We start from the raw sequence: 23,153 nt of genomic DNA on the forward strand, positions 1-23,153 counted from the left end.
CCTTTTGTTGCTCCAGTTGCCAAGGCCGCCTTCTGCTGCCCAGTCCCACGCCTCTTTCGGACTATGGAAGAATCTCACTCCCCAGGGCTCCACCAGCCGCAGAGATGCTGGAAAAAGCCTGGCATACTTGTTCTTGGCTCCTCTCAATCTGCATTCAACCTCCTCAAACGACTGCCGGGCCCTCTGCACTTCCCTTGTGAAGTCAGGGTAAATCATTACGTTAGCTCTGTCAACTAACACCAGCCCTTTCTTCCTGGATGTTTGCAGTACTGCGTCTGAGTCTCGGTAATTCAGCAACTTTACAATCACCATCCGAGGTTGGGCCCTCAGGGTTACATTGCTCGGGACTCTGTGGGCCCGCTCCACTGAGAAGAACGAGAGTCTCGACAGACCCAGCCAGTCCGATAATCACTTCTCCAGATAGAGCTCCATGGAGGGGCCCTCCGTTTTCTCTGGTGGTCCCAAGACCCTAATATTTCTGTGATGGGCCCTTCCCTACACATCGTCCACTCTCTCTTCCAGGAGTTTGGTCCTCTGCTTGAGCTCTTGGATATCTTTCTGTATGGGCTGTGTGGAGTCCTCCACCTCCAAGATTCTATTTTCCGCTTCCCCCACTCTGGCCGATATTTATGCATATCCTGCCTGAGGAAGCTGTGAAAGCATCCATCTTCGCTTGCAGGGGTGCCTTCTTCCCCTTTTCCTTCACCAAGGCCCGCTTATCTGTTGCTCAAATTAACCGTCACTGATTCTGCTGCCTTGTCTAGTTCTGTGTCCCCTCTGCCTCGTCTTCTGGTCCTTCTATCTCTCCTACTCTCTCCCGCAAGGGGCCCGTTGTCTCCCACTGAGCCTTGATGCACTAGTCTCCATGCCCCTTGCATTGAGTCTAGGGTGGGCTACCCGGTTCTTAACTGGCCCTGCCGTGGGACCCGGGCAGGCCTCTATAACCCTGAAGGCCTGCTCCTCGTTAAGTGCTGGTGGGCCCGTCTGCCCTGCTGTCCCTCCTCCAAAGGGAGGAGGGGGAGGGAGGAGGAGCGGAAGGAGGAGATGGAAAAGGAGCAGAAGGAGGAGAGGGGGAGGGAAGGAAGAGGGAAAGGGGAAGGGGAGAGAGAGAAAGAGAAAGAGAGAGAAAGACAGACCTTTGCGCTGCTCCATGCAGGTCAACTGCCGCTATCAGGACCCCCGCACTTCGGAGAGACCAAGGTTACTCAGCGGGACTGCTGCCCCCCCCCTCTAATCTCATGAATGGCGCGCCATGTTGCACAACAGCGCCCGCCTGCCCCACCCGTAGCCTGTCAATCGTGATTGTGGCCAAGAATCTTAAACCGGAAAACTACACCTAAAACCCTAACACCCGAGGGAGAACTTTACATAATGCAGTGGTGAGGACTGTAATTTAACACATGCAGCATAACACACTAATAGCATTAGCAACACATATAGCAAAGCAAAAGCAGACAAATGGCCATAACAAGGACCACACATATAGCAAAGCAGTTGCAAAAATATGTAGCAGTAGCAACATATAGACTTAACACAGCAGAGGGGGAACGTGCTGTGTAGTTCACAAACAAGCAAGCATGTTTTGTTCGGAGTTCATGCACTGATCAGTTTTGTAGTATCCTGTTTACACAGACTATTCAGTAGTTGTAACCTTGTTTCTGTGTCCCTTTCTAAAAAAGGGGAAACTTGTAGATCCATTTAACTTCTATTGGCATACTTCATACCACACCCACTCAAATGCCCCCACTTATCTCTGGCCCTGGAACCCACGATGAGCTTGCAGGGCTTTTTCGTTTTCAGTGTTATCAATATGGCTCATTGCAATTGAAGCATACTGTCAAGGAGAAGTCGTTCATGTAATGAACACTGCCACCGCTGTGCATGTAAAGCAAGCTGCTGAGCAAGTACCAGTGCAGGGAACAGGCAGGAACAGGTCAGATCAAGACCGAGAGGCGCTCCGGCAATAAAAGTGTTGCCGGAGGACCGCACTGTCCCCCAGACCCAGGGACGAGCACACGACTATCCCAGATCCTGCACCTCAAGGAACAGACTGCTTTCAGAAGAGTCTTTGAAAACAGTCTACTCATTAAAGTGCAGGATGCTCACACACAGAGCGCAGGGGGCTGGGACCGAAAAATACCAACATTTCTTTCACAAATGATTAACCCTGCAGTGCACGAGTAACCTGCTCCACAAGCTTTCAGAAGACTCAGCACTGCATACCGAAACTTCCAAAGACTCACATACAGTGATGCAGCTGTCCAACTAGGTCCTGCAATTTGCAACATCTCTTTATTAGGGAATATCTTGTGACCAATCAAAATACAAGAGTTCATTATCACTGCAAGACGTTTAACATTTAAAATGGTGGACATTATGATGTTCCCATAATGCTCTTTGCTTTTATGCAAATAGGAGACAATTGGGTTCTATGACCAAATACTGTGTTCAGCAACCTGGCGGGGGGCACGCCCCTTGGCCCTGCCGCTCCAAAGAGGGGACAGTTCCCCAACAAATATTCTCCATTTCCAGCACTGGCAAGCACTGAGACGGAATGCAGAAAAAGATCACAGCCTGCCAAGGTGAAATGAAGGCAAATGTGTAAGCTGGCCACCAGGCAGAGTGCAGTTCCGGTCACTGCTGCCACAGGGATTCAAGGCGTGCTGGTGAGTAAACACTGAGGCAGCATGCAGTTAAGTGACATAGCCGCCACTGTGCTTCCAAGAGCATGAGTATAAGCAGATTGCCAAGGTGACATGAAGGTAAAGAATACAGCTGTAAGGGTGCTGCTGGAAAAGGGTAAGTATTAGTGCTGTTAGGAAAGATTTCCATTTATGGGTACTTTTCCCTCCAGTTGTGAACTGAACCCCGCAATCTTTTGCTTTTGTCTGAACAACCTAGCCTGACTTTTACCAGTGGAGTCCAGCCTTCTGCTGTACTCCGCTGGGCGTTTGCTCATTTTGTTATGGGGAAACCGACATGCCCTTCAGACTGTCAGTACGGGAGACTTTGTTTCATTTAGTCTTTCACTTTGTTGCCAATTGTTGGTAACTTTTTATCAGTACACAATGTACCTTACAGTACAGTGCGCTGGGGTCTCTCATTTTTAAGGCCCTAGACACCCTCGAAGGATTTTGGTGAATTAACAAGTGTGCCCAGGATAGAGCTGGTTACAGCAGTTACTTTTAAAGCATTTTTGACTCTTTTCTATGGTCCAAACCGCGTTTGGCTCAGGACAGTGGCCAGTGCCTAAAATGGCCATGCCACAAGGTCCTTTGTTCTGTCCTTTGGCCATCTTGTCCCTTTGCCTTCCCCAGGTGGAGCAGACCCGGGAAATTCCTTATTTTGTCATGCAGACCCCCGCGCAAACCAAAGCTTTCCCTGGCTTCTGCATGCCTTCCGTGTGTGTTCCCAGGATGTGGGCTGGAGCTGTCTAGTTCCAATACCCATCCTGGTTGCCAGGATGTATGGAGTGCAGGGATGACTGGGACCACCATGGTCTGATTGGTCCACGTCTGGAATGGTTGAATGTGAGCAGATCTTCTATTGGTTTCTCTTCGTTTTCTCATGAAGGAGATTACGGATAAGAGAAGGCACTCTAAACCTATTCCAGGTCGATCTTCTGAGTTCACACCGAACTTAGTAAAGGAGCCAAGTATCCTGAACCGAAGAAGCAGAGCTGTGGAACAGCTGGATAACCACTGAAAGGTTTGGCACCCTGACCCTGCTGTTGTCCCGTCGGAGCCTGTTTCCCATCGATCACAGAAGGCCTCCAAGGGTGCTTCGACCCGTTGGCATAGTGGGACCAACTACTCTTGGCACCTCCTGCTTAACCTGCAAACGAGCCCTTTCGGAAGTGTTCCTGGACCGCCCAGTGAACTGACCAGCTCGTACAGGACCTTTGCTCTGGAACCACTGCCGTCTCGAGTTTCTACTTGAGCTTTTGGGGACCGTAAACTCTTGGTAGAAGGCACCCTCCAGCAGAGTTTCGTGCCCTTCCTAGGTCTGGAATAAGGAGAGTCCGCCCGAGCATACGTGGTTCCCATGTCGCCACGCTGTGGTGACGAAGTTTGTGTGTGCCTTGAAGCTGTGCCCTTAGACGAGCTGCAGTGGAACTGGCTGTTAGGTTAGAATTGGTGCAGTCACACTGTGTGAGACTACACAACACTTATCTACTTGGTATTAGGTAACCCACCTTTTGATATAGGTCTGTACTACACAAGTTGGTAGTGTGACTGAGCAGCCAGGCCTGGGGTAAATGTGAGCTGTAGAGCTGTACCAATGAAATTCGGAAATGCAAGTAACCAAGTAACACTTACACTCAAGGTTTCCGTTATAAATAGTTACTTATTTAACATCAATTTTTAAACAAGTGTTCTTTAAAAGGGTAATTCATGTAACAATATAAATGTACTTTTAAAATACTTTTCAGAACCAAAACAAGTTAATGGATAATCATTGGATATGCTTCTTACAAAATTCCTACACCCTGAGGTGACTTCAATCACAAGGACAGTAATGTTATTTATGTGTCATACTAGTTATACTTCGCAGAGTCTGAGGTTGCAGAAAGGAAAGATTTAAGGAAGGAAAAAGGTTTAACAGGTTCTCAGTTTTTCTGAGGACACTTAAATCTTCCAATGAAATCTAGACAAGCCTTTCCCAGCAGTAACAGTCTAAAACCATTTACCACCTATGAGGGGAAAACAATATCAAAGTCAATGCGCTAGTAGAGTCTGCAGGGAGCCAGTACAGCCAAAGTTAATTTGAAACAGTCTATGAAACTGAGGCACTTCTTAGAATCAAAGTCTTGCACAAAGTTAGAGAGTTTGTTCAGGAAAATTACTTTTAGGGTCACAAGCTGTTAAGCCTGTGAAAAGAGTTGGAATCAACTCTAAGGGTAAGCCACTGCAATGCCCAACTGAGAAAAGCACAGCTAAAAGACAGTGAAGTACCCCAAGTCTAAACAGTATCTCTGGTTTGAAGAAGAGTGGTCCAGCAGGATTCTGTCCTGTTACAGCAGTGCAGACACTGTGTTCCTGAGCCTCAGTCGTGGGGACAAGAGGGAGGACGTCTGGAGGACAGCTGCGGTGGTACTTGGGAGGTCGTCGGCAGCTACGGGCTCTTTTCGGTCCAGCGGCACTTCGTGGTTTCATCACTTAGTAAACAGAACATTTGCGCGTCTCGGATACCGGTTGGGCTTCCTTCACTCCTTGGGTCCTGCACTCTGTGAGGGGACTCAAGCTCTGGTTGCCCTTCTGGGTGGAATGAAATTTATGAGACCTCTGGAGCTTCTAGCCGGATTTCAGACATTGCACTCGACTACAGATTTCTCGAACATTGGTCCTCGGTTCTTCCAGTAGCAAAGAAGTACGTCCAGTGGAGTACGTCTCAGGGTTAGTTGGCCCCACTAACCCAAGGGAAGAAGTCGTCCCTTCCGGAGCTTCTCTGTCGAATTGAAAAAAGAGTTTCAGCACAGCAGCAGGGCTTCACCGGGAAATTCAAAAGGTACATGTTAAGGATTCCAATCGGGCATCACACACCTGACCAGGACTCTTGCCCTTAGCCTAAGATGTAGCGCTCAATTAAAATACTTTTCCTTTATTTCCTAGAATTCAGATTGAGCTGGCACCCAACCCATCTCACACCCACTTTTACAAATAACCCGGGTCACCATGGACCATGAACTAGGCCGGTGGGTAGTAATACAATATTTTTTTTTTTTTTTTAAATATATTTTTATTGTTTTTTTCAAGAAACATACAACCAGTATCATCAACACGACATTCAATTAAATATCCGCAATAATTCCCATTCCCTCCCTCCCCAAGTGAACCCGGACCGGGGTTACGCAGTCTGCTGCTGGCATTAGGGTGAGCCCGGGCTGTCCGGGTCCTCACCAGAGGTGCTGGCTTCCTTAGGACTGAACAGGGCCGTCGTGAGGGCAATCCACTGCAGGAGGTCCTCCGAGTCATTTATTTTTTGCTGTCTTTGCGCCAGCTCCCAGGCCCCGGTTTCAGCCACAGTCCATCTGCGAAGGTCCTCCCACCATGTTACAAGTTTAGGGGCTCTGGGACACTTCCAGGCCATTGCGATGCGCCTTTTAGCGAGGATGTACATCAAATCTTTGAGCCTGTTGAGAGATTTGTTTTTTTTCCCTCGTGGGTACGAGCCCAATAGACATGCCTTGGGGGATTGCACGTCTAGCGTTATGTCCTCCTCTGCTACCTTGGTCTGAATTTGCGACCAGAAGGTTCGTATGTTCGGGCAGGCCCAAAACATGTGGGTCAGGGAGGCCGCAGGTTCTTGGCACTTGGGGCACCGCACCACACCAGCGCCATTGAATCTCGAGATGACAGCTGGGGTAAGGTAGGCCCTATGGATGATGTAAAATTGGATAAGTTGAAATCGGGCATTCCTAGAGACCTTTTTGTGATAGTGTGTTATTGTTTCCCACTCCGTGTCGCCAAATAGTGTGTTCAGCTCGGCCTCCCATTTGCTCTTGCATGTGAGTTCGCTATGTGTGGTGTTGTCAATTAGGATCTCATAAAGCCTAGAGGTTTCGTGTCCCCCTTCTGCCACACCTATCAGGTTCTCTATGGCCTCGTGTCCGGCGCATTGGGATTCTGCATCCGGCCATCGCCTCCTAAGTCTGTCCAGCACCGCCCCGTATAGAAGGAACTGACCCAGTGGGACCCCAGTCAATTCGTGCAGCTCGGGAAATGTGTGGATGCCCTGGTCATCCACCAGATCGCCCAGAGTGGCGACGCCAGAGGGCTCCCATATATTCCGGATCGCCCTCCGGTCTTCCGGCCTAGTGAACATGATGGCGGCTATAGGGATCTGTGGGGAGTAAGGGTCGGACAGCTTGACCAACTTGCAGGCCCGACTCCAAATTTGGGTGCCTAGGCGGATGAGGTGCGCGTCCAGCGTTTTGGGCATTGGTCCGATCCAGAGGAGGTCCCTGAGCAGCCATGGTGCGTCTGGGGGCTGCAATAGGCGTGTGTCCGTCATGGCATCATCAGCCATCCACTGGATCACGTGCTTAAGCTGGGCCGCTATGTAGTAGAGCTCAAAGTTAGGTGTGTTCAGGCCTCCCCTCTCGTACGGTCTTTGAGTAATGTCTAGGGCAACTCTGTGCCTCCCCTCCCGCCATAAGAGTTTCCTACATAGCATGGCCAGGTCTTTGAAAAAACGCTGGGGGATGTTGTAGGGGACGTTGGTGAAGAAGTGTAGGAGACGGGGGAGTGCTACCATTTTAAGGAGTCCCGCCCTACCAGCCATCGAAAGGGGCAGTTTGCACCATAGGTCGATTGATTTAGCCAGTCCCTCCTTAGCCCTGCCCGTGTTCAGAACATGTTCGGTCTCAGGGTCCCGGTGGATCACGACGCCCAGATATTTGAACGTAGTGGGTTCCCATTTAAGGGCCAAAGGGGGGAGGTGTTCTTCCTTGGTTCCACTAAGTGCAGCCAGGGGGAATAAGCAAGACTTGCTGTGGTTAATCTGGACCCCTGTACATCTGTGGAACCCGTCTAGGGTTTCCAGGATGTAGGGGAGAAGGTGTTCGGGATCCCTCAGGTAGAGGAGCATGTCATCCGCATACATGGAGACAAGGTGGTTCACACCATTTATCGTTATTCCCCCGTCACCGTATTCCTGCCTAAGGTATGCTGCCACTGGTTCAATCGCTAAGATGTAAAGTAGAGGGGATAGGGGGCACCCTTGTCGAGTGCCCCTGGCCAGGCTCCATTTTTCAGAAAAAGTGTTGTTGGTACGCACTCTGGCGGTGGGGTTGGTGTAAATGAGTTTTACCCAGTTCAAAAAAGCCGTTCCGATCCCCATCTTTGCTAAGGTGGCATAAAGCCATGTCCATCGGACCGAATCAAAGGCTTTAGAGGCGTCGAGGGACACAACTGCATATTTACCGGGCATGCCGTTTGTGCTGTGTATCACGTGGTGCAGCCTTCGCAGGTTCTCGGACATAGAGCGACCCTGCATGTAGCCCGTCTGATCCTGGTGTATGAGGTATGGGACGGCTGCACGAAGCCTTCTGGCCAGTAATGCGGTGAGGATTTTGTTGTCTACATTCAACATGGATAGTGGGCGGTATGAGCCGCAGTCAGAGCTGTCCTTGTCGGGCTAGTAATACAATATTTATGTATTTTAATTTCAAAGAAAATCATACACATTTTATATTGGGCAGCAATCACCAATAGGGTGATAATTACAAGGGAAAATGTTGAAATGCACTTAGTTTGACCTTCTACTATAACATATCCAAAGCACAAATGAATGGGAGCAATTTTACTGTACAGGTAGCACCCAAGTTAAGATTTCCCCCTGCAATGATCCTTCAAACCCCTATTAATCGAATTTTGAGTGGATAGATAGGAGCTGCAAGGAGTCAGGTATACTAGGCAGCAAACAGAATTAAAAACTTCGCAACTGAACGAATGACACTCTGAATTGGTAAATAATTAATGTACATGTGTGGTTGAATAAATGAGGTAAATATGAGTTATAACATTATCAGGGATGTAAGAACACTAGCAAACTACAAGGCAAACTGCTAACAACGGCATACAGTTCAGAAAATCCACTTTGAAGTGACAACACTGTGCAGCCAAATCACACGCATAGAATTTGCATTTTCTTATTATCACAGGTTTAAACGTCAAAACAGTTTGAAAAACAGGTGAAATAGACAGAATCGGAATGCGATTTTTATGCTGGATGACAGATGCACATCACAGAGATAATATGCAAGTGAAAGAGTGGCACTAAATCAATGACGGGATGAGATTCTCACGGGGAAAGTAAAGTCGGATTTAAAATTAAAAGCAGTTGAGAGAAAATCGGTTTGGAAAGGAAAGGACAAGTTTCACTTAAACTAGATTTAGTGGCTAGAAAAGAGAAATGCCACCCGTGAATATAAATGTTACGCTTCAGTTGTAACCCTTCAGGCAGTGCGTCTCTTTTTAGGGAGAATTAATTTAATCAAAATAGTACTAAGTACTAACAAATGACAGAAATTCGTGGAAGAATGGCGCTAACACTAGGAAATCAAGGACAGGATGCACAGAGGATTCTGACCGTTTTAAACAAGTTATCAGGGTATTGATGAGATTACTTTGAATGGAACAAAGACAAGGTATCAAGATGGGGTATGCTATGTGTTGCTATGGGATGGGGCGATACTCAAATCAGCACTTTTGGGATTTGGGACAGCCAACCGGGTTTCTGGACACCAAGGCAATATCTGGTCACTGGTCACCGTGGCAGGTTCTCCTAGAAGAAAAAAGCTGGGCCTGTCGGGTCACTGGATAGCGAGGGAACAGCTGGTATGCAGGTAGTGGGGCAAAACTTTTGGTCACAGGATACTCTCAAAAAGGGTACCCCACCTTTTCCCCCTTTCTCCCAGACGTATTGCGATTTTCAGTGGGGTTTGTTTCTTTTTGGATCAGTGGTCCTGCCTGGATAGGGTCAGCTATGCTCTGGCCTGGAGGTGGGATCTGGAATCTGGCAGAATGAATATGGAATGTCTGGTTACGCAAGAGCTGAAAAATTCAGAAGACCCTGTGTCCCTGTGAGCCTCTACCTTTTATAAGGCGGGTGACATCACAGGATTTACCATGGGGGCAGGCCTTGGGCTTGATACGCATCTAACAACTGGATTGGTCAGGGTTTACTATTACTGCCTTCCTGTCAGCCGGTTGGACTTTAGAGATATGACACCAGTTTTATGGTGTGGGTTTACTATGCCCAAGCCCTCCCACAGTTAATTTTGCCAAAAATCAGTTAGGACCTAAATTGCACATTTTTACAGTTGAGGCACTTTTACAAATCACATAGAGCCATGACATATTTCATACAGAGTATGGCAGTCCAACTCCCAGGTCTTTTTGGTGGGAAATATTCCACTTACAATTCTGCAATTTTATACATGTGTACATATTATCATAAAGCATGTTTGCATTGATTTCCAAAGTTGCACCATGGCTACTGTTCCCATGATTTATCTTTTTCTGCCATTTGCGTCCCCCACATGCTAGGGGAATCAACAATGTCTTGTTTTAATGCCACCAAAATTACATTTAAACTGTTAAACGGTTGCAGAGATAAAAGTCTTAAAGTTTATTAATTCTGAACAGTCTTTTGCCCCAGATGGGCTAGCTTTTGACTCCCATATAAGGACATACTTACAAATGTTGCTCTGGAGTGGCCTTTGAAGCCCCCCAGTTTAAGTTGAAGCGAGGTGTTGCTAACAAAGTCACACATATGTGTCCCAGAACCTATTGTATCTGGCAGGAGCACTGCCACAAAGTCTGATCAGCGTGTTACATTCTCCCCCTTGGCCCATTCAGAGTTACCAGATGCTGGTCCACTTGGGGGGAGGCAAGTCCTGTTACCAGACAGCAAATGTCCTTTGAAGCCAGGCCAGGATAAACCTGTTCTGTGGCTTCAGCACAGTAAATGCATTTATTTCTTTATTAATTTTCTGAACCAGAAGCAAGTCTGTTGGAATAAAACATCGAATATGTGTTTTCAAACAAAACCCCCATCACATATTGTGCAAAGACAGGGCCTTAACTCAACATTTCGCTTTCAAACAACATTTTCTTTGTTTGTCAAAAGCACATTTTACACTTGGGTTAATTTTGCTGAGATGTCACTTTCAAATGCGGCCTTCTCAAATTCATTTCCTGAATCTTTCCAAAGCCCCTGTCATGTTTCTAATGCACAGGCATCTATGTCCAAATAAAAAAAGAGAGACAGAGAGACAGAATAAATAATTTAGTTGTGATATTTTGTTGCAAAGTAAAGCGTTTTTCCATACGGCTGGAAGTGAAGTTTGTCATTTCACAGATCTTGCCTGACACAGTCTGTCATTCAGTGAGAAATGCTTTCTTTTACAGGAGCACAACCTGAATATGGCTGGGCATAGCTGCGTCTCACTGGATCATAACTGTGTACAGTTGAACAGATGAAAAAGGGATACAGAGCGCAGTAATTTTAAAAGTCAGAATAATTTCTTTTTCAGTGAAATTTTGGGCTGGCTGCCTTTGAATTCTTTTGTTTTTGGTGGAAATGAACTTTTCTCTAGCGCCACTGAAGACAATACTGGCAGCGATTCTCGGGGTATTTGGCGTTTCCTCTCGCCCCGCGAGTGGCTGGTCAGACAGCGCAGCCATCATTTTGTTGACTGCAAAACGCTGTTTTGATGCGAGGCAATGGTGCTCAAAAGAGCCAGCGCAGCCATTCCGCTGGTACTGCTGAATTGCAGCTTGGTGATGGAGGGGAATTCTGCTGGGTTGGTAAATGTACCCCACATACAGGAGGATGCAGCAAGCTTCTTTCACAGTTTCTTCATTGGGTATTTCTCCCAGTGGTCGACTCTGCCTCTAGTCCCAAAACACTCACCTTTTAAGCTGGTTTCTCCCATTTATGCACATCCTAGACTGCCAATCACATAGCAAGGTGGCTATCCTGAAAGGTCAGCCAGCCAGCCAGCCAGCCAATCAGGACTGGTTGCATTCAGGCACTCCTAGAGAGAAAGGACAGGGGAGTTTCTGGAACCACCCTCACATCCTGACTTTTCAGGTCACACTGGAGCCAGAGGCGGGCTTCAGGGCTGAAGCCCACCAAAGACAAAATGAACAAAGGTCTTAGAATCTGCCTCAACACACATAGTAAACCCCAAAAAAGACCCCACAAACAGAAAATAGTGAAAAAATAAGTCAGGGGCCATTTTGACAAAATGGTCACCCATCGGTGCTGTACTGCAGCTGAGGGTTCAGCCTGTGGTAGAAAAGCACAATGGTAGGTTCATTAAACCACTGCCACCAGCCATTTACAGTAGTGAGGGTAACATATAAATGTTACATGAGAATATAGGAAAAGGGGCTACTAAGTAACCCCCCCAGCACTCCACATAAAATGGTGTGTGCTGGACCTACAAAGAGAAATGTGAAGTAAAGTCAATTTCACTTTACTATTCTTGGAAACAGTAGTACATAAGAAAAGGTATTTAAACCTTATGAGAAATGTAAAGGATTTCTCTGGGACACTTCACTGCAGGTGCTGTGTGTCACCATACAAAAAGCAGAGTTGTCAGACTCCAAATACAATGGAAACACATAATCCAAATCAGGTCAAAACACATGCGAGAGGGAGAAAAAAAGTTTCACACAATCCAGGGTTAAAATTAAAAAGTCCTAAAGTCCAGCAAAAGAGCTGGGGTTCTAAGGTTGAAGGGTATTAGCACATAAATGAGAATTCTCCCAAACACTGGCCCGATCCCTTCACCAGGAACGTAGATATAGCCACTGGACTCAGTACATGAAAGCTGGAGAGAAGCACAACAGCGTGATTCAAAACGAACTGGACTAGACTGGCGAAGTTTGGTCTGGACTGCGTCATGGGTCGGTAAGTACTTGCAACCCTTAACAGTGGCTACTGGCAAATCCATAGACATTTACGCACAAGTGTACCCCAAGGGCCGGTCTCCTTTGTTAAGCTAGCCTGTGCTACCATCCTATTCCAGATTCCTGGAAATCGCTCTGCCCATTTGTGGAGACCCTCCTATAATAGTGGAACTCTATTGTTCATCACCCAACCCTTCTTCCTGAGTCACTACAGCCCCTTGAAGAGACCCGTTTTGAATGTAACCGCACAAGTGTCTCAGCACTGAATGTAGTTTTGAGCACAAGGCTCCAACACTTCGTAGGGAATGGACTGCCGATTTGTTAGGGTTTGAGTTGTTGAAGGACTGCCTACAGTATATTTGCACTGTATGATTCCTTTCTGTTGCAGGATGTGGATCTCTACTTGTTGAATATTACTTTAGACTATAGTCACTGTATATATGTTTCCTAGTATAGTGTTGTGTTAGTATTATTAAGATTGCTGTGTTTCATCTTGTGTTTGGGTTTAAAGGCCTTTAATAAATGTATATGTATTTTGGATACATACACCTGACAGATTAATTTGTGGTGTTGTTTGCTGTGTGTGCTCATTGAGGACTTTCAATCACTCTCACCCCTCCTGAGACCAATACTTGACCACCACCAATGCTACCTTGATTGGTCTGGCTTGTCCAGATTACCCTGCTCGAAGAAACTAAGCTGGCCTTCTGAACGTCTGCCTACCAGGTCAGAGTTCAAAAATCCATCTTGAAAAAGAGCTAAGACAGAACTCCGGCCTTGCCTGTGCTGCATGCTTCAATTACCAGCAACAGGTAAGGTGTCAAGGAAGGCTTATACAGAGGTTCCGGATTGCTTTCTCCTGCTGACTGGGCCTCTGGGAAATGTAGTTCTGAGGCCAAAGTTCCCACACCGCCAAGGCTTGTTAGACTTTTCATAATGAAACATGGCACAACATATTGTTCTGAGCCCCACACCTCCGACAACCCTGACAATTAGCAGTACAACTGCTGGAGGTGTAAAGGCTCCTGGCACTATCCCCAGGTGACCATGGTGTAACGCTCACCTGATTCCCACGGAGGCGCTGGTCACGACGACTGAACTGTTATAGTCTCTTCAATTGAGAAGCGTAGAGCTCGGATGACTCTCTGGACTGGGCTTCCTCTTATTGACCGTCTGGCTTGCAGGGTAAGGTTTCTGCAGGCGGAAGAAAAAAGGGTTAATGACCGTTTGGCTGGACTTCCTCCTCACTAATCGCCAACTCTCCGAAAGTCCAATGTCCTGGTGAGCTCTCACCTTAGGCGTATAAATGCTGGGCTCTCCATCCTGCGACTTATGCAGGGGTGCGTGGGTTCCAGTTACGTCACTGGAGGTCCTCAAAGTCTTTTGTGGCCTTAGAAGTGGCACAGGTGCTGAGATGCCAAAAGGTGATGCCGCCGTTACTGCACGAGCGGATGCCAGTAGGTATAAAGAGTTTATAGTCTTGAAGAGATGGGCACCTTTAATGAAGTCTTTGCATTGTCTTTTTCAGGTGCCTGGATGCTGAGGGCGTGGTCACTGAGAGCGCGACACGTGCGGTTGTACGTAGGTATGGGAATTTCAATGACACCTCAATAAAGTCCCTTGTTTTCTGTTTTCAGGTCTTGAGATGTTGCGGGCGTTGTTCGTCCGTTGCACGTGCGAAGTACGTGAGTATAATGATCTGTGACCTTATTATAGCACCTCTAACAATGTTCTTTTCTTATTTGCAGGTGTCGGGACCTTGCGGGCGTTTTCCCAGTCGTGGATGCACGTGGGGAAACACGTAAGTGTTAGGCTTTCTTGCAGTCTTTAATTGCACTTAAATAATGTCTTTTCTTGTTTTCAGGTGCCGGGCTGCTGCAGTTGAAGAGATCGTAATACGCGCACAAAAGCAGGTAAGAAAAGTAAATGCGGCCGCCTTCACCCGATTCCTACTTAACAATGTTCTTTGTCTTTACAGGTGCCGTTAGGCTGCTGAAGAGAAGGCCGCGAAGAATCCGTGAAAGCACAGATGGATCAGGTAAGCGAGCGCGGCTGCGAACGTGTTGCAACTTGCTAACCTTATGTTTCTTTTGCTTGCAGGTTCTGCCGGTGTCTGGATTCCTGGATGGTAAGTATAGTTCTCGTGTCTTTCTTCCACAGGTTGCGGAGCTGAAGCTGGAGATGTCACTGGAATGCTGGAGCTGACTCGGTGAGCGTCCTGCTGCAGATGCAGAATAACGCGAAGCACGTTTTCCCAATCGGGTGTGGTTTAAATAGTGTTGGAGTGATTGGGTGTCTTCTTCCTCAGCCTCGCCCAGGTAAAAGAGTTCCTGTGTTCCAGAGCTAAGGAGTGGCACCAGCCCCACCCAGGTAAGAAAGTAGTCCCAGTTCAGGGAATAGTTCCTCCCAGCAGAAGGCTGGGGACTTCATCCTGCCAGCATTTGCAAAGGTGAGTATGCAGCATGGTCTGCTACAGGTAGGTCCACCTAAGCACCTTTGCAAGAATTATGAGCCCGGTGCCCCTGGCTCCGGGACTGAGGTTCCTTATGAGCCTGGCGCCAGAGGCGCCAGGACATGGTCCAAAGGGCCCCAATAGGGGTTTGCTGGAGCCGGGGACGAGGGTCGTGAACCTGCTTCTGGGGATGCTGGGCTTGACTTGGCTTCTCGGGAGCAGTGCTCATGACACATGGTCATCCGTAGGAATGGCAAGGGTGCATGCACTCCTGTGCCAGCCCCATGCAATGGCACGTGGTCCCAATTGGATTGGTGCGGGGATCCCACTTAAAACGTACTCCAATTAAGCAATTAACCTGGGGAAGATAAAACCTCTTCAGCCACTGTACTGTCATTCGCCAAGGTCAGCCAGGGAACTTTTTCCAATAATTCATTAACTTATATAACTACAGATAAATTGACACTCATGCATCATAACATACCCAACCCTCAAGTGTTTTAACAACTACTGTTGAAACCTGCAGAATCATGAATCCAAAAAATATCACTACATACTCTGACATGTTCTACATATTATGAGATTGATATCCCACCCCAACATTTGATACAAGGCATTGTAAAATGTTTACCTCTTCCAAAGCATTGCCTTCACTTTCAACCACAGGACTGATTGAGGAGCGCTCTCTCATTTTCTTAATGCAGCCATAGGTCTGTGGAAACAGATATAAAACACAATTGGATACAACAAAAAGGTATGCTAGATCAGAATAGACTATTACAGAAAAATTAGCCATTAGACATTAAGAACACATCGAGAAAGGAATTGGTTTGATTCTTTATATATTTCATAAATGTTTCCTATTAAATGTTGCTACAATTTCTTTCAGTACTGTACACAGTAAGTTCCAATATCGGTAGATGAATACCGTATTCGAAATGTACCAAAAAGATAGTGGAACTGTGACTCCGGCAGGGGGCAGAGTAGGATGGAAGGGAGCAATGTGCAACACATTTTTCAAGGGTTGCCGTTGTCTTGAATGACAGCCAATTAAGTTGCAACAGATTTCAGTTTGGCTGTAACTGATATTCGGTGGTGAAGTGGAGTAGTGTGCTTTAACAACAGTTCTGGAATGGTGAAAATGGTTGCAAAAAGTAGTGGAGCTGTTAACAGTAAAAAAAATAAAAGTAGTGGAACACCGCTCCAGACCGTTTCCGCTCACTTCGACCACTGGATAAATTCAGCTTACAACATATTTCTGGTAGGTCCAGATATGGTGCGATAATGCAAAATTAATTTGGGAGGAAAAACATTGTGCTTTAAAAAGGTGGTTGGAGTAGGGCAAAAGGAGAAATTACTTACCAGAATGTTCTTTCTATGGATTCTTCGCCCACAGATTCCTAATGTTAGGCAGAAACCTGTGCAGTTCCCTTAGGGACCACTGCAAAAGATCAAAGACTACAGGTGTTTGGCAGTAAACCCACTTGGTAGCAGTCTGTACCACACAGATTCACTTGGTAGCTGTGGCTGAGCAGTCAGACTTCCCTCAAGAAGAGTTAGGCAGTATATACAATAGGTACAGAGATACAGTAGCACAAGCTAACACTGACCAGAGCTTTGGTGTAAAAGTATATAATTATTTATTTAAAGACACACTTGTAAATTACACTAGCATAAAGAGAAAAGTAAATTCAGCACACAGTCACTATTATATATATATATATATATATATATATATATATATATATATATATATATATACACACAACCCTAATTACTTATTAGCCAAGTCTTAGTGTGAAACATCACTTATTTTCAGACAGAGGTGAGCGCTTAACATAAGATGGCACTCTAATAAGTTATTAAAAAGGGAGGGGAAAAAGAGTTATGGAAGCACACAAATTTAAATACTTTTAAAAGAACCACAGTAAAGCAGGATAGGCAGAGTTCCACTGGAGAGCAAGGAAGTCAATTGCAAGGCCCACTCTTGGAGAGAGCAAGCAGAAGGGGTCCAGGTTCACACCGTGGGGTTATGCCCAAAGAGTCTTGTCGATAGTTCGCACACAAAGGATGAAATTAAAGTCAGGAAAAGTTAGCTAGGTTGTCCCAGGCCAGCCCAGGTTAGAAAGTCGAGGCTTTACTGTCACCCCGAACGATCTGTCGCAAGGGAAGCCAGGTGGGACACAGTACCGTAAGTGTGAAGGAAGCTCCAGCGGGGGCAGTTGTTCCTGGCAACTGGTGCAAGTCGGGGTTTCGTCCAGAGGAAGAGGTGGTCTCGCCGTGGAGGAAAGATGAAGGTCGTTGCACTGCCAGGGAAGAAACCAGCCGCTGAGTTCTTTCGGTTAAAAAGTACTACCCTTCTCTTTGCGGTAGTGGTAAGCCCTGGTATTCCGGTTGCCGGGGTGCTTGGCACGGGCAAGGCGGCCACGAGATGCTCCAGGAAGGTGAAAAGAAGGCAAAACTGGTTATCCCCACCAGTCAAAGGAAGAAGACTCTCCGGACTGAAGATCTCTGTCGTCGGGAAAAGTGGTGAGACAGTTCAGCAGGGCTCCACCAGTGGTGTCGTCGTTTCAGGTCGGCTCAGCTTCTCCTTCCTCGGATTCTTAGGTCCAGTGGAGACTTCTGAAGTTCCAGTCGCCAAAGCCCTGCTTTTATGAAGCAAACCCCCATTCATTCAGCCTAGCTGTCAATCAAACATGCTAAGTGGTGAGCCAGCCGGCTCACCACTTGGGCCAATCACACAAGAGTGCGACTTGAGTTGCCAAGGCAACTCAGTCCAGGGTGCCTAAACCCCCTCCTACATCCCCTGTGGTACCCAGACAGAGTGGCACCACTTTTGGAGACTTCTGTGGAGAAGCCTGCCAAAAAGTGGAACAAAAGGCTCAACTTGGGTTGGAGTCACATAAGAGAACACAAACGGCATTTTAGAATTGAGTTCTGGCAGAAAATACCAACCAGTGAATTAATATTAAATAAAAAAAACGGCGGTATGTTCGAGGCTATAAGAATTAAATAATTAAAGTTGGTAGCCTCGAACAATGGGAAAATCCCATAGAGATATATTCGCGGTCGAATATAAAAAGTAGTATCCACTGCCACCAGCCAAAACTCGATCAGGGGGGACGGAGACGTGCCCCCTCGAACAACAGACCCTGGGGCAATCGAATTGCCCCGACCAGTACGTCCACAATATGATGGTTTGTACTGGTTTCTGTTCATAATTTGGGACTAGCAAAGCCAATGGTGACTTTACATGCCCTGGGAGACTAGTCAGTCCCAGGGTATGGAGTCTATGTTGGGGGGTCGCTACGACACCCCTGGGTTATGGCACGGAGGGTGCTGTGTAACCCACATCAAAAACACATGAGACCCTATGGAGTAAAAGACCCCCATAGCCCATAAAACACATGGAAAGATAAAGGAACACCTCAAATCATGTCTAAGAGTGGGAGTAAAAGAGACTCTTAGCAGGAGAAGAAAATAAACCCCAAAAATCCAGCAAAGCTGCTGGGGGACTCACTAGGTTTGGGAAATTAGCCTTTACAGAGAATTCTCCCTAACACCTAATATGATAGATATCCTCATCGGGCTCTGCTGCTCAGAAATCTTTTGGACAGGGGGGTGTAGAGGACCTCGACCCGGTCATCCATAGTCGATCCATCTTGCTCGGTGCTCGATCGTCGTCTCCGGAAGGGACATCAGGCGTTGTATAAATACCATGTCAATATGCCCCATGCCTGAGTTCGCCCTTTTTTCCCGTGCTTGAACGCTGCCAGGGAAAAATGAGGGAAGGCAAGGCTAATCAGCCCGAAAGAACGGAACACTGGGAAACATCCCAAAAGGGTGAAACCCTGTCAAATTAGTAAATGGAAAGACATTTTCTTTTTAATATTTTTTATTCTGTAAAAAGAAAAAAACAAGCAGCTAGCCAGATGGAAGCGGTCACCTCAGAGCCATCATCAGGCGTCCCTTTGCTTAAACAGAAGTGCAAGGTCATAAGAACTTTCTTCATGGGGCAGGGATGGGTGGGGGCGATGAGGCATCTGTGGGAGAAGAGTGCATAGAAAGAATGTTAGGTAAAATTTTCATAGCAATGATAAATCTTCCTGGCCTGTGTCAACCCCAAAACGTTTTGCTTTGACTAGGCAACTATTTTACCTTGTCCCTATTTAAATGGGAATCTTTTTCCCTTCTCACCTAGTCTTTTACTCTTTTTATGGGTGACCTTTTTATGTCTTGCCATAGTGTATGATTGAAGTTATAGTTTCCTACAACTTTTGGACGTAGGCTGGGTTGCCCCTATGGGCTCCCCTGTTAATTTCTCTTTCATGTAAATGGGTGAACTACAGTTCCCAAGTAGTAAAGAGGGATTTTTAGGCTGTTAATTCAGCCTCGGTAAGGGACAGAAAAATGGTGGGCTCCTTTTTTCACCTTTTCTTGTGTGCTTGCTGTTTCTGAGGTCTTCCTCTGCCATTATCAGTGGGAACAACGTCAGTGGCTGTTTTGTCTTCGGCAGAAATCCAGTGGATTCCCAACACAGGCTCCAGAGTGTCTGGAAAGGCAAGAAGTGAGGGAAGAGTCCAAAACTCTGCTGCCCTTTGTCTTTCACCTTGCCTGAGAAGAACGCTGATCCTGAAGATGAAGAAACGAAGTCCGTAGCTATTTCCAGCGACCGGAGAGCCTGCTGTAACCCTTCCTTCCAATCAACCTGGGGACCACGAAAAGGACGACCCCAACCAGGAGCCTTGTGTGATCCACTAAACTCAAGACCACCTGCATTTTGAGCCATCCCACGTCGTGCTAAAACCTTGCGGGGCTGTAGTAAATACCCTGGGACCTCAAGCCGTTGTGCAGTGCGCGGTCTTCTGAGTCGAGCTGAAACTTTGGTGGCAACCTGGTGGTCCTCCAGAGACACAATTTGAATCCTAAAGGTCTGCTCATCAGAGTGCTGGACCTTTCAAATGACGAGAATTCGACCAGCGATATTCAGTCTTCTTCAGGCTGCTGAAAAGGGAGACAAAACCACAGATACGCATCCAGCCACGAGGAAACTCTTGCATGGAGCCTTCTACGTTGATGCATGCTGCACATTCCCTTCCAAAGGCCCGTCGTCCGTCTTGATGACAAAGGAATCCATGGACTCTTTTTAATTGAAGATCCTGAAGTCTTTCTGCTGCAACTCTTCTTCTGTGGTGAGGTACTGTGTTGGCTGGGTTATTTACTTACCTTAAGCCTGTGTGATTTCTGTAAAGCTTTTGGGGTCTTTTCTGTGATTGGAGTCCTCTCATCCAGTTCACAAAGGCCCACTGCTGGAATCCTTCTACAGTGTCTTCTTTGAAGTCCCTGGACCCAACTTACTTTAAAGTGAACTACTTACTTGTTTGTACAGTCTTCCACAAGAACTCAGTTTTTCCTGCAACAGAAACCTATCTCACCCGGTCTACAGCTGAGACCTAGACCACTAGGGCCCCTGTTCTGCCTCTGAGTGAACCCATGCAATAGAATAGGGAAGTACTGGATAAGTAAAGGATTCTTTCTTGAAAAGTATAACAAGTGTTGAACAGTACTTACTTGTGAAAGTGTTCGTTGGTAACTGAGTGAGTAGTTACAAAGTTACAAAAGTTCTTACTTACCTTGAATGTGTATTATGCCATTTTGAAAAGTATATACAAGGTTAATTTACTCACTTGTGAATTGGTAGTGCCTCTTTCCCAAAAGTAATAATGTTGACTTCACTAACTATTTCTTTCAGAGAATAGGTGTATACCTTTCCCAACTGGGCTTTGCTTCCCCTAACTTGCTATATAGCCTGTTTAGAATGAGTCTGCCTTAGGTTTTACCTACCTAGAAAAACATGGAGTCATTCATAGAGTTTTTATACAGATGCTAAAACAGTCTTACGTCTATACATTGCTTTAAGTTGCTGATCTCTCCTTTAAAAAGTATATTGGTTTTACTTACCCTGAGTTAGCTGTGTGGCATCCTAAAATAAGTTAAAGGGTTATTGCTTACCTCAGTCTGTGTTCCACTGATCTGAAAGGCAACTGTAATAGTATATTATATTATTAGGTTTTAACTGCCTAGAATTGGTGTTTGTCATTCCTAAATGAGTGCAAATAGTTATTGCTCATCTTGGAGTGTTCCACTCAGCTGAAAAGCAACTGTAATTGTACAATACACCAAAAGGTCTTACTCACCCAGTATAACTGTGTTATCATAAATGCAATTATAGGTATATACTGTTCCTTGAATGAGCGTTCCGCTAGTTCCACTATTCAGAAAAGTATCCTGGTAACAGGGTTGGTTGATTATGTGATTTCTTTGCTCATTATCACTGCGCAATTGACAGGGTCTACTACCCTAGTATTACACAAAGTAATCAAAAAGTAACTTATGGTTTTTACTCCCCAGGAACAGGTGTGGCCTATACTAAATGTGTATGCTGAGGTCTGACTTACCTAGATATACTGTTAGTGTACTGAACAAGGTCTATGCTTTGGACTGTGTACTTTAAAGCATACTTTTGTGTTTTTATAATGTGTTCATATGATCTGTGATAGTACTTATTTACCCAAGATTTACCTTGGCCTACTTGTATTTAATTAAACCCTTCACTTTTAAAATATAGTGTTTCAGCGTTTCTTGGGACCATATGGGTACTACAATTTTTTGTACCGATTCCACAGCCCTCTCTCCCTCCTAAGATAAGGCTGCTCTGTCGACGCTACCATATACTCAGGTGTTACAGCCTTATAGTTCGAGTGGAATCTTGTACTGTCTCAGTTGAATGGTTTTACTAAGCCCTTAGTTGGACTACAGACAAATTGGCCTAACAAAGAATATCTCGGTAAGTCATTTCTCCTTCAATTGATTGCTTTTTTTCCCACAGATTTCTCATCTGATAGACTCCCCAAGCAGTTAGGATGACGGAGGTGGCCCGAAAGTGCCATAGTAGCAGATTTTGCAGCACTGCCCTACCAAAACGCACATCTGCCCCACAGACAACGTCCAGACAATAGTGCCTGGTAAATTTGTGCAAGGATGACCATGTGCTAGCATGACAAATGTCCCTAATGGGGACTCCTCTCTGTAAGGCCATAGAAGGCGAGACTCTTCTTGTGGAGTGTGCCCTGATTCTGGAAGGAAGCTCCTTACCAGCAGATTGATAGCACTACGTGATGTAAAGAATAATCCATTGCGAAAGAGTATTTTGTTACATGTAGAACCTAGCGAAACAGAGAATGGGCTACGAAAAGCTTGTCAGATTTTCGTAACTCCAATGTCCTAGCGACATTAAAGCTCAAGGCTCTTTTAGGATCTAAACAGTGGAAGCGTTCCTCCTCTTTAGAGGGGTGCGGTGGAGGGTAGAAGATTAGTAAATCTATGGATGGAGAGGTGGAACTCAGAAACCACTTTTGGGAGAAAGCCAGGTCTGACCTTAAGGGAAATGTTTTCCCCCAAAAACACAGGAATGGGGACTTGCAGCACAATGCCTGAACTCTATATCCCCTCCTAGCTGACGTGATTGCAACCAAAAAGGCTGTTTTCAAGGACAACAGTCTCAAAAAGCAGGAATGCATGGGTTCAAACAGCCATCCAAAATGTCAGAACCAGATTTAAGTCCCAGTCCGGGACAACAAAAGGAGTTGGCGGAAACTTATTCAAAAGGCTCTTCAGGAATTGGGCCAAAACCAGTATCGTAAAGAAAGAACCTTAATCTGGGGACCTTTTGAACACAGACAAGGCTGCCAAATATCTTTTGACTGTGGTAACCAGAAGGTCTGCTGAGGCCAGTGACAGAAGGAACTCCATCACTGTAGTGGTGGGACAAGATATGGAATTGATCTCACGTTCCCTGTACCACGCGGTGGTCAGTCAAAATCTCAAAAAAATAATCTCGAATAACAATAAGGTCGAAAAAAAAAAGACTGAAAAAAAAAAGTCGAATTTTCTTTTTTTAATTATATATTTATTTTGGGGTCCGGGATTAAAAAAAAAATAGTAAAAAAAAAAATTCACGTAGAGATCTTGTAGACTATCTGCGTGCAGCCAGCAACACCTCAAGCAGCTCCTCCGAGAGGTCGCAGTCATAATATCTCATCCTCAAGAGCCACGCATGTAGGTTGAGGGACTACAGGGTCGAGTGGAGTATCCTACCTTGCGACTGGATCATGAAATCAGGGCGCTGAGGCAACCAGTGGGGGGAACAGACAGATCCAAGAGATTGGAGTGCCACGTTCTCCTCGGCCAGTCTGGGGCGATCAAGATCATGTTCG

The 23,153-nt window shown here is 46.1% G+C and overlaps 1 protein-coding gene across 3 annotated transcripts in view; it reads right to left on the reverse strand.

Annotated features, from left to right (window-relative positions):
• The window catches only part of UBR2 (ubiquitin protein ligase E3 component n-recognin 2), a 2,523,611-nt gene that overhangs the window by 1,020,418 nt on the left and 1,480,040 nt on the right, over positions 1-23,153 (reverse strand). For all 3 annotated transcript variants that reach the window (XM_069608499.1, XM_069608498.1, XM_069608497.1), the window contains one exon: positions 15,509-15,589. In XM_069608499.1, the coding sequence (XP_069464600.1) occupies positions 15,509-15,589 (81 nt within the window). The remainder of the gene's footprint in view (positions 1-15,508; positions 15,590-23,153) is intronic.

This window comes from Ambystoma mexicanum, chromosome 4q (assembly GCF_040938575.1).
Source record: "Ambystoma mexicanum isolate Mex_15411 chromosome 4q, UKY_AmexF1_1, whole genome shotgun sequence".
Taxonomy (NCBI): domain Eukaryota; kingdom Metazoa; phylum Chordata; class Amphibia; order Caudata; family Ambystomatidae; genus Ambystoma; species Ambystoma mexicanum.